Source organism: Gavia stellata, chromosome 5 (assembly GCF_030936135.1).
Source record: "Gavia stellata isolate bGavSte3 chromosome 5, bGavSte3.hap2, whole genome shotgun sequence".
In the NCBI taxonomy this organism is placed as follows: domain Eukaryota; kingdom Metazoa; phylum Chordata; class Aves; order Gaviiformes; family Gaviidae; genus Gavia; species Gavia stellata.
The window spans coordinates 17362364-17374599 of NC_082598.1; the positions used below are offsets into that span (position 1 = coordinate 17362364).

The 12236-nt window shown below is 35.8% G+C and overlaps 1 protein-coding gene across 1 annotated transcript in view; it reads right to left on the reverse strand.

Annotated features, from left to right (window-relative positions):
- Positions 1-3565: 3565 nt before the first annotated feature.
- The window catches only part of TAPT1 (transmembrane anterior posterior transformation 1), a 50177-nt gene continuing 41506 nt past the window's right edge, over positions 3566-12236 (reverse strand). The window contains exons 11-14 of the mRNA XM_059817748.1: positions 12127-12195; positions 10502-10578; positions 6982-7142; positions 3566-4291 (exon numbers count right to left, since the gene is read on the reverse strand). Of these exons, the coding sequence (XP_059673731.1) occupies positions 4062-4291; positions 6982-7142; positions 10502-10578; positions 12127-12195 (537 nt within the window). The 3' untranslated portion in view covers positions 3566-4061. The remainder of the gene's footprint in view (positions 4292-6981; positions 7143-10501; positions 10579-12126; positions 12196-12236) is intronic.

The following is a 12236-nucleotide window of genomic DNA, read 5'->3' on the forward strand; positions in this document are numbered from 1 at the left end:
CACAAACATGATAATAGTGTTCTGGTCAAAATTGAGAAATATTTTAAAAACCTATTATCATTTTGGATTTTTCTGTTATTAGAGCTGCGAGCTTACTGAAGTTCTTTGGTATTACTTATTCATGATCCCTCTTACAACTCCTGTTGCAGTGTTTTTTCTAAATCGGAGTATAACAGATACTGAAGTCCTAAAAGTCTAGCTAGACTCTGGCCTAGTTGGCATGGCTGATGAAAGATACTATTCTCCTAGGGAAAAGGACATACAGAAATGGTATGTTCAGTATTGTTGACAGTCTTCAATTGTCTAAGCATCTCATACCACCATATACAGAAAAACTTCCTTGAGATAAAGATGGTCTCATTGCACCGCTTTCAGAGTCCCCACAGTTTTTACTGCCCCCTTTGCTAGCTGCTTAGTACTCACACAAAACTACTCGCTTCCTTGGAGTTAGCAAAATTAATATATCCCAAATTTCTAAGAAAGAGCAATTAGTCCGAAGAAGTTTTAAGAGCAAACTTTGTTTAGTAGTTGTGAAGAGCATTTCTGAAGTCATGATTACTCAAAGCTGACACAGTTGGTACAACTCCTAGTTTACTCACAATGGAATAGCCCAGTTTTAAGACAAAATGTTGCAATGTTTCAGGAGTTTCACAGAGTTTGATTACATTTGTGCTCTAATTAAGTTGCACTCATCCTTGCTTACCACCACCAAATACATACAGAATTGTAGCCCAACAGCTGAGCTGGCGTAGCAGCCACAACTGGGCAAATACTGGCTTTAACAGCATAGACCTTAAGATCTATGCTGACTTACAAAAACTGACTTCTAAATGAATATTTAGAATATAGAAAATCTTGCACTACAAAAAAACCCACAAGACAAAGTTGAAAAGTTTCAACAAACTCACTCTAAATTAAGAGGCAAGTAAATTAACAGTGTACTTGTGATTGTGAAACTACTTTGCTTGAGGGGAAATTCTGCTCGGCTGATGAACATCTGAAAGGCTTCAAAAGATTAATTAGATAATCCTATGGAAAACATGCTTGTTCCTTAATGCTCCCATAATGAAAAATACTAATTATGAACATACACTGTACTCAGTGTATGCTTTTGGAATTAATTTGGCAACTGTGACTTTAGTTGAAATATCACTGCTTGCATCAGAACTGCCTAGATTTTGTTTTTGGAGGGATAAATTCTCAATTTATTTACTGCTTAACCTCTGATGCTCTTATTTACTTCACTGTTAAGATGGGAGCTTTTCAAGAAAACCTAAAGAAATAAAGAACTACATCTATAGATGAGAAATTTGGTCTTGCTGGGGTTTTTTTCGTTTTGTGGTTTGTTCCCCCCCAACTCCAGCCACCTCTAGAGTTCCGAGAGGGCCACCCAGGGTCAGAGAAGCAGCTGTGACCTTTCATCAAAGATGCACTACTAGATACTCAAGGAATCCCTATTAATCACAAACAAGAACACAAGAACAATTAGAGAGCTTGGAGCAAGACAAAACAATGACATCTCATGCCCAGCTGGGCCCCTACCAGACTTTCAGAGTGTTTAACGGGAAGTGTTGCATTTGCAATGCCTCAAGTGTACCTTTGAATTATTTTGATCCATAAGTCAACAAAGTTATGCCTACACAACAAACGAAGATGTAACAGCTATATGCCAAAGCCCAGCTACACTGCTTTAGATCTAGTTATCACAATTCAAGTGTAAAAACAAACCAACAAAGACTCCCAGCCTCAAGACAAGGACCTGGGCCAGGACTTGGACTCAAGAGCACCTGGCCATTACCCTGTCACTGTTACTGTCATGTGCTCAGGGAAGGATTTGCCTAAGCTTACACTGCAGTTACATTTGGCTTTGCTGTGTACAACTCCCTTAAGACACAGTATTTTTTAATTTACACGGGTTTTGCCTTTAAAACCCAAATTAATAGTAGGTTGGCATCAATACCTTCTTCCTACAAGTGGCAATAACCAACTGCTATACAAATAAATCAGAAGTAAAGCCATTGATAACCCAGTTCTTATGCACATTCGTGCCCCACATTTGCAAGAATCTTACTTTATGGAAATCGGAATTTAAAACAGTAAATACACTGCAAGTTCACCAACCCTGAATACTAAGAAAGAAATGTTGACGCTGTACTTTTCCTTTTTTAAACAAATATTACAAAATTGAATTTTATTGAGTTTCACACAAGATGCACTTATAAAATTGATACAGAAGGTCATTCAACAGAAAAAAAAAAAGAAAGCAATTCCAAGCTTCCTTTAGCAACTGCTAAATAATTCAAAAATAAGATACAGCAAATTGACAGATAATCTGAATTTCAATGTGTGAACATCTCCAATTAGTATAAAATACATCAAAAATTAAAGAATTACAGATCTTTCCCCAGCACAAGTCCCCCTTTTTTTTTTTTACTCACATCCCTGAAAAGTAACCACAGATTTTGGCCATTACTCCAGCTACTCTTGATGGGAGAGGAGAGGCTGAAAGACTGCAGCAAGAAATTCACACCAGAGCAGACCATGCTAACCTGTATGGCAAAGCTATCTCATTACCAAGTCTGCTCAGATATGCGGTAACTCTGTCCAACTATCTCCATTTGTTATATTACTGTAGTTCTGCAAGTTTCAGGGATTAGCATGTACATTGAACTTTCACATGTTCATAAACCAAATAAACACTGGCTTTCCCACTGTGACAAATTATGAAATTAGCAAAGAGCAAATTTTGTCTTCATTTGTTCAGCAGTGAAGTACTTTAATGATACCTTCCCTTGGAACGTGAAACTGGTGCTTACTTAAATATCTGAAAGGCATTTGAAGTTAATGCTCTCTTTTAACAACAATATATGAAGAATTTATCATTAACTAAAGGTTCTCTTCTGATACAAGTCTCCAGCCTAAGTTTTGAGCTCAAATTTATTCCATTCTTGGTCTGATGATTCCAAACCACCTTTCATCAATTCTCTCACATCTGCATCTCATGGTAGAAATTAAGATGCATTGTAAAGCTTAAATGCTCTTTATAGATCTAGTCCATCTACTTACGTTTGGCTAAAACCAATCAATTAAAATGGATAATTCTGATTTGATTGTCAGTATTAACTTTCTCAGGCAAGTTAATACACAGATGTCATTCTTACCAGAGTTAAGCCCAAAATGCAGTGTAATATTCTCTTCTGCTGCATTAATGCCATACATACAGTTCCAACATGACAGTTGCCTGCTGCAATTAACACTGCCTTTCCTCAACATATAGAAGTGCCCCTATATTATTTTTTCCTACAGCAACAAAAAGTCCTCAGCTTTTAAAAATACTTTTATAAATAATTTGCCTTGCAGGCCACACAACTTAACACAAGAAATGATTATGCTTCATATTTGCCCAGTTAAGCAGAACCTTCATTACTGTGATCTTTCCTTGATGTTTAGATAAAATAATATACAGTAAGTCTTTCATTTAAAGGCAAAATTTTATTCTGATTACAAGATTTTCAAGATACATCTTGAAAATATTTTTGTTGACAAGAATAACTATCTTGACTTACTGTTTTATGTACCAATGCTTTACGCGTTCGTTGATATAAGCACAAGTTTTGAATTCTGCTTGCAGATGTTTAATAAAACAGGTAACTGGAAAGGCAAGCTTCCGGTCAAGTTGTCATACATTTCCAGGAATATCCTTACACTGGAGGAACCTTCATGAAACATAGTATCTTCTGGAAGCACGGTTTCATAACGCAGAACAGGATCATGCTTTTTTCCCAGTCTATTTTCCAGAAAAGTGATACTGCAGCTCTGCCACCAGGCTAGAGCCTCACGATCCACCACATTTTCCAAGAGGCAAGTTAAAGATCACTTACTCGACCTGACCAGATACCAAGCCAAGTTACTTGTAGAAAGAAATTAATATTTTTTGCCATTAATAATTTAAGTTTTTAAATAAATATTTATGTGCCTTTTTTGGCAACTGTCCATTCTGGTAGCATCTGCTGTCCCAACAGCTCAGTATCCTTAGCACATTGATTAAAAAACCTACAACCTTAGTCAATTCTGTTTCCACAAATAGTAAACCTGTCTATCTCCAACAAGTCTTTCTTTGAAGACCTGTGTTTTAATTCTGAACTGTCTTGACTTATATCTTTTTCTTCTCCATCAGGAGTTGTCAGAAATTGATCAGAATTGCTTGTTACAAGTAAAGACGGGGTATTCTCCTTCTGATGCACAGGTTGATTGGTAACTGATGCAGATCCATTTTCATCTGTGGAAGTTCCTGTTGGAAGAGAATACAATTACAAAGATAATAATGAATTTAGCACAGACATACTAATGCATCTATAAAATCCAGATTCATCCAAAGCTGTCCTGAAAAAGTGTGCTGCATCAAATCAGCAGAAGCAACAGAAGAATGCTTTGTGGAAGCCACTACCTCTTCTTAGTTTTACTGTAAGAGAGTTCCTTTTCTAATTTGGTAAAAGGATAGAAAATGCATTCTACAGAAGTTCAGATAAGGAGCAAGAGCATAAGCAGCAGACGTTAAGACATACACTACATTCTTCTGGTTTACATATTCATTTTTGTTGGCTTAGGCAAAAAGATTTTTGACACAGTTACACAAATATTTTCTACTAAAATGAAGAAAAGGAATCTCTGTAGAGGGAACTAGAGGTGCCTAATCCTCTACATATGTACAATAAGCCTGGCTTCTCTAGGGATAACCAATAAATGACTCATGCACTGCTATGCACTTTAATAGCACTGGCTCCTAAAGCTGTTCTATTAAAGATGTCTATTTTTTATTCCTGCCTCTTACTTCAGTGAAATTGAACACTGGCTCCATTAACCTAAGATATTTGTAAGTAATATCCATGTATCATTTCCACATTTTGTTAAAACATTTAAAGAATTAAAATGCACAAGCAAATGACAAAGTAAGAAAAATTTATTTCCATCTCCTCATAAAGACTGAGTAATTATTTCTAAAGGAATCTGGAAAAAATCTGACTAATGTGGAGAGTACTGCAGACCAGCCCAAGGGAACATTATTTGTCAGAATAGCAGCACTATCCAAACTACTGCAAAAACTTCTTTCTGTACAGCATCTCTTCACAGTATACTATCTACTACTTGAAGGTAGATGGATTACTCTCTATAGTGTTATGCAAGTTAAAGGTACTAAACATGCATCAAGAAAGGAGACAAGTATTGCTAATTGTAGAACTTCATGACAAAGGTAAGTATTTTCTAACCCAGCAGCTTCCAGAGAAAGCTGGTCAGCCTATAAATGATTACCAGTAATTAGAACTTCCACCTTCAAGAGCAAGTATAAAATTTTATCCTTCAAAATTTTAAACTGTTTCTGTGGACAAGGTGGAAACTCTTAAGAAAATAAATTGACTTACATTATAAGCTGATAGAAAGCAGACCAGATTAACTCCCTCACCCTCATCCTAGTAAGAGATGGGTTGAGAGACTGTATTGAAAAAAAAAAGCTGTGAATGGGGCACAGGGATTAATCAATACTGCAGAGCCCAGCAGTAATAATGCAGATACACAGAAGCTAGGGAAGGTAAAAAAATAATTCTTTCACATAATTGAGTTTTCTAGTAAATAAAGAGCTGTTAAAAGGTATAAAACCCCTGAAAAACTGTTAAAAATTGAGCTTAGAATATTTAGAACTTAGAATATTCTAAATAAAATGAGCAAAACCTTTTTGATTGCCACTTTTTAACCAAAATCTTTCCATCTGAGGAAATAAGCATCTCTGCTGACTGACCTGGTAAAATTTCTGCTGCTTCAGCTAAAAATAATCTTCAAGATTTATTTACTGTGAGTAAGTTTAAAGGTCAATCTAAGTAAGTATAGCTTATTAAGTCTCATATCCAAGTGTAGTACTAGAATCTTTTATTATAACATTATCATTATGATAGTCGTCTAATGAAAAGCAAAGGCATTCAGACCAATTCATATTACATTCTTTCATGATGAAACTAAAGCAACTCTATGAATGTCAGCTATTTAAAAATAAACGTCTGCACCAAGTTTCTGCATGATGTGATTTGACACAGGTGAGATACAGAGATTTGCGACTGAAACACTTACAAATTCTTAACTCTACTGTTGCTGGCAAGACACTATGACGACTAATAAGCACCTTGTATTTCAAGCTGTTCAAGTCCTTGCCAAGCAACTGAGTGAACACAATAAAAGCCTCACTGTTGAGTTCTCTAGGGCTCTCATTGAGCTCCTCACAGAGGAAGATACACAATCCAATTCAGTTGACTGAACAAGGAAGGTTTCTGTTTCCTTCTATAACGTGTCACAGGAATTTAATAATGCCCCATTCCAATTATATATTAACCACTAATGCTGAGGACCCATATAAGAAAACCACACTGCACAGACTTGAAATGAAGCAAGTTAGAGACCAGCTGAAATTCCTATTTGGATTTCATAAAGCTTTTCATTCATGTGTTCATGACAATTATAAGTAATTATATCTATTATGTGCCATGCTTTACATTAATTTCTGTAAGAAATGCATAGATTGCTTGCTTATTAAACTTCAGGACTGCCAGAGATTATATGTAAATATTTACTTACTCATGTAGTGACATAGCAGAAGGGGTTGGACTAGATGATCTTTAAAGGTCCCTTCCAACCCAAACCATTCTATGATTATGATTTTCAAACAAAAGCGTGATGTTTCTATCACCTCCACATATCAGGGTGGGATCTTATCAGAGACATGAGTATTTATAACCAAAAGAAGATGCATGAACTAAAAGCAATAAATTCTATTACATTTACAGACTCGTGTTCACACCTGTGATATGGTACAATTAAGGTCCAGCAACAGGCTTACTGTGCAGCAAACAACATCATACATCTGGTTTAATATTCCTTTTAGTCTGAACGCAATTTTCATTACAGTTGAAAACAAAACAAGGCAGTTAGCCTTACCTTGGGTAGATTTAAACACACTCTGCTGTTTGCCAGCTGGCTTCCCTGGGGTGGCAGTCAGGACAGGATTGAGTAATTTCTCCTCCATTTTTGCCTCCTTTACATATTGACATGATTTCCCCAGCAATACAATACTGTTAAGGACTTTCAGAGATATTAGCCTGAAAAAAAGGATTTGTTTACATATTTACATTAGCATATTAAAGTGCATATTATTCATACTGCAATTATTCATATTAAAGTAATTGCATATGGTTACTGCTGTCTTAGAAGGATTAGCTAACAAATTAAATCCCTTCAACAGCAAGATCAAATGGTAATTTCCTTTTCCTAGCAATTTGTTTCAGATTCAATGCTTAATTTTCTTTTTTCTTTTTGAAGCCATCTAGAGAAAAACATTGAGTTTTATCATAGTTTAACAAAAGGACTATAAGGACAGTTAAGCAGCCTTTTAATACGTCAAATATTTAAACACAGAACCAAAAAGGGCCCTCAACAGTGCAAGCCCAAATTAAATGCACTACTGTTAAACCTGTAGTCTTAAGTGTGCCCAGCCAAGAATCACTAGTGGACTTTGAACCACAAGAAAGCAAATATCTAGCTTTCACAAATTACAGGCTAATCATAAAAAGTCCTTTTTCACATCACAAAAGACAGTTCATAAAAGTCAACAAATGCAAAAAGGCAGCACTGCATTACAATCACAGAACAGTCCAGTTGATGGCAGATTCCTTTTCTATTATCACTAATTTGCAGCACAAACTTCAGCAAATCACTGAAGTCCCTTTTATACCTGTCTTCTCATTTGAAGAACAGGAAGGTCTCATCTACCATCAAGTGCTTTTAGATTTACAACTCAAATGAGCTTTGTAAAATCTAAGCTCTGTTACTACTATTACATGACACGCAGACCAATGTCCACTCCAGAGGTGAAAGCAGAGGTGAAGCAGGTGAAGGCTCACTACAGAACAAGGAAATAGTGATCTAGTCTCTGTAGGATGAATGTAAATATTCTCTACGCAAATCAACCTATGTAACAAAAGTGAACCAAACGCAGACTAAATTCATTCTCCACTCTCTGAAAATCTGTTTATTATGTACATCGCTAACAGACTAAAAAGACGACTTGAAATGAACATTCACAGATCCGTGGAGCGGGTCTAACTGCTTAACCATAAAGTGACCCAAGCACACTTCAGCAGCAGCTTCACTATCTCTCACTGCATTAATGTAATCAGAACTTGTCAAACAGAAAACCAAAGTACACTGCACTTTTAAGGGAATTTTATGCAATACATTTACTTGTAGAAGAAATTTAGAGAATGGAAGAATGAGCAGAGCAGACCATTTTCAGTACTCAGAAGAAACTGATGTTTTAGTATTCAAGCAATCACAAAGAAGGTATAATTTTACACAAGTTGAAAGCCATGTTCCTCTACAATTTTATTAGGTTATCAGGACAGATTTTGTTTCTGAGAGCTGGGAAGCTCTCCTCCATTCTTAATAAGTTTTAGAGGTGTTTTTCCTACATTTTTTATGTAACATGCTTTTGTTCTGAGAGAGTAGGTGTTTACAGGATGATATGACTCTGATTTAATGAGATCAGAAGTTGAAAATGCCATAAATCAACACTTTATTGCATCAGTTCCAGCTTCTCATGGAAAATTATGCAAGAGTTTCTAGTTATTCTCCTTTATTCTTTTCTGCCAGTCCACCCCAGACTCAAATTTCTAACAATGTACGTTTGCAGTTGTTCAAAATCCTAGAAAAAGAAAACTCAGGTTTCATATGCTGGGCAAGACTTTTTAATAGTATAACTTAAGAGTATTACAGTTGTTAAATATTAATACAAAACACTGTCTCCACATTATAGTCTCAATCCTTTGCCCAGGTAACTGTTTCAGATTTTATCACATTGTTTCTCACATACCTATGCTATACTAATCTGATGAAAAGTTGAAATTTATGTTCAGAACACAAATTACTTGAAAGATGTAAGAGATGAGTTAGCTCCAAATCTGAGATCATGGCAGAAGTAAAATTCTGTTCTCACTTTTCAATAAGGGGAAAATAAACCAAAATGCATTTACTCTTGTGACCTATGCCTTCAAAAAGCAGCATTTAATTCTTCATGTTAATCACATTACTACTTCCTGCCCTCCGTCCTCCAAGCCACAGAGACAGGGAAATATCCAGGACTGGGCTGCAGCAGTGGAATGGTAGATGTAGGGAAATATTACATACATTGGGAAAAAGGAAAAACCACTAAGCAGAATGAAGGTGCTGAGCTTGGTATATCACAGCTTGAACGTGACTACTGGGGCCTAGTGCTTTTAATTATGCAGAGCTGGGTTCAGGGAGAACATGGGCACAGCATGTGGTATGCTGGGGAAGAAATCAAAGTGCAGAGGAATATGGCTAACATTTTAATATTTGACCTATATGCAATATCTCGAAGTCCTAGTTATCCAATACTAAAGAGATGTATCTCTACATTGATGTGGAATAGACGCATCAGACCAAGTTCTACTTTTTTTGCAGATCAAGGTCTGATTAGAGATAAGAGTCTACCTATTAATAAAAAATGTGTCGTAATCCCATTCTTTTCTTCCTGCCTTCAGTTACAAACACAACTTGGTAGGGCATTGGAAGAGATACTCCCACAATACTGTAGGCAGGTTCTCTGTGCTGCAGCAATTTGAATCACTTAATTCTTTATGATCAATTTTAGGAGGACTCCAATATCAATCAGTACTGAGAGAAAACAAAAACTGACATAGTTCAGTATGCAGCTTTCCTAGGAACTGGTCATCCCCATATAGTCTACAGCAAGTGCCTCAAGACAGGCAAACTAGACTGGATTTAAAGTACAGCTAAACGTATCTCAGAAGTATGTACCAACTGGTGAGAAGTTAAGACTAACACAAGTATAAACTGACTTGGCAGTGAAGGGACACTTACACATCATTGGTTTTGGAAAACGAATTGCCATAGGACATTATATACCTTAACTAAGATTACTTACTGACCCCACGCTTCCCAGAAAGGTGAGCCTTGCATTTACTTTCTTGTCATATAGCATTTTCCCAACATGAAGAAACCTTGCATTTAACTACCAGAGAGAAGAATTCAAGTCTGCTCAGAGCACTTAAACTGCTTATTTTTCTTGGCATATTGAATCTTTCGTTCTTTTCACAGAAAGTTTTGTTCTTAGAATTCAGTTTCCCCTTTTATGCAGAGGTGTGGTGCTTGTCCATCATAAATTCTTTCAATCATTTTTCCATTAGTTATTTTCATTACTGAAGTTAGCTATTGAGGGCTATAATCCCCCAATGCAGTTACAGTACTTAAGGACCAATCTGCACTCTCAATTTCAGTTTATGAGCATAAATGTTTTACATTTATGTTCTACCGAACATAAACTGTGTTTACACTTATACCTAGAAGTCTCAACAGAAGCTTTTTTCACATATGTGATCAAATAATGGTAAATACTTTTCAATTGTGCGCATTTACTTACCCACAGTAGAACAGCACAACACAAACATAAGCTAAGATTCCTTGTACTTTTATTGAGCTTGTTACGACTCTGATGAGCTGTTTTAAGGATAAAAGTTAAGCAGTTAAAACATAGCACACTATTATTAATAGAGCATTTTAACAGACATTTCTTATTTGGTAAATTTAAGACAACAAGTAGAAACATTTACATTAATAGAAATTTATTCTAATGTTCTCCTTGGTAGCGCTAACTAGTCAAGAGTTTGGCTTGAGTAAGTATTATACTAGCATCTAGCTGCAACTTTGCCAAAAGTACAGTCTGATAATGTTTCCTTCAACACTGACTTCCGAGTAAAATAACAAGCGAAAAAAACCTCCCCAAAAGTCAAGGGCTGGAAGCTGAGTTAACAATTTTTGAGGAAAATGTCAAGAGATGCTGATGCAGTAAAACAGAATCAGTGTTTCACACTGTGCTAACATTTTGAATACAAAATTGCTTTGTGGACTAGGCATATGAATCCCAAATTTCGGTTACAAATGATCGTGAAATCCCAGTTTTACTTCAGTATTTCACAGTTAGGGTTCCAAGTCAGCAAAGCACTTCAGTGTGTTTTAAACCTATTAGTATCTAGGATATCATATCAGAATACAACTTGAAAAAAGCCTTTCAATCAAATTCTCACTGGATGTACTTTAATTAGTTATAAAAGAAATCACGATTATGATCATAGTTGTGTGGGTTTTCTTGGCTTTTTTTTGGGTTTTTTTGGGGTTGGGGTTTTTTGTTTGTTTGTTTGGTTGGTTTTTTTTAAATCCTGGATCAAAATTAGGCAAAGGCTGTCAATAGTATTTCTCCCCATCTCTATGGGAGAACATTACATTTAAAAGTTAATTAATATTGATATTCTTCCAGGAAAATTATGAATTGGCATCTTCGCTGGCAAAGCAAGGACACATTCCCAGTATTATAACTACTGCTTGTCTACATGTGTGTATGGGGAAAGTCAGAGCAGCTATTTACAGAAAACATTATGCAATATTTAATTCAGAACAGACAGCATGTGAACACAATTCCAATAACGAAGTGATTCATTTTTATAGCAGCATGTCCATGTAAAAGGGTCAACTATTTCAGAATCATGTATTCTACAACAGCACAGAAGCTCAGTGCCCCATATAAAAGAAAACTTAGTCATTAAGCATACCGTTACAGGGACAACCACAAGAACTCCTATGAAAAACCTAAAAAAACCCAACTAATACACTACTGCTAACCTTCTGGCAACCAGCTGCTTTGACTATTCCAAATGAATGAACAGGATAATTGCCAAAAGGACGAAATGTTTAATAAGCACAGATGTAGTTTAATTCCACTGCTACAATTCAAGTGCTTATAAATTCTATAAAATTAGTATCTATTCAATTTTCTATGAAAGGCTGATAAACAGTAACACATTCATGAAGTCATAATTAGTATGTGATATAGGTTACACTGAATGGTAACTCAACCTTGCAGCATCATTTCAGTTACTTAAGGTGATCATTTCATCCTCAAAACATCAAAATGAGCTAGCTATATCACAGGCATATATTCTCCAAGTGAGATCTTATTGACAGAAAACTGATAGGAAAGATACAACTTACTAAAACAGCCAGTGGAAGAGGAATGAAACCCATTCTTCTGGAAACTGAATCACTATAATCTGTATATGCCTAGGAAAAAAAGAGGAAGAATAATGAACTATTTATGCAAA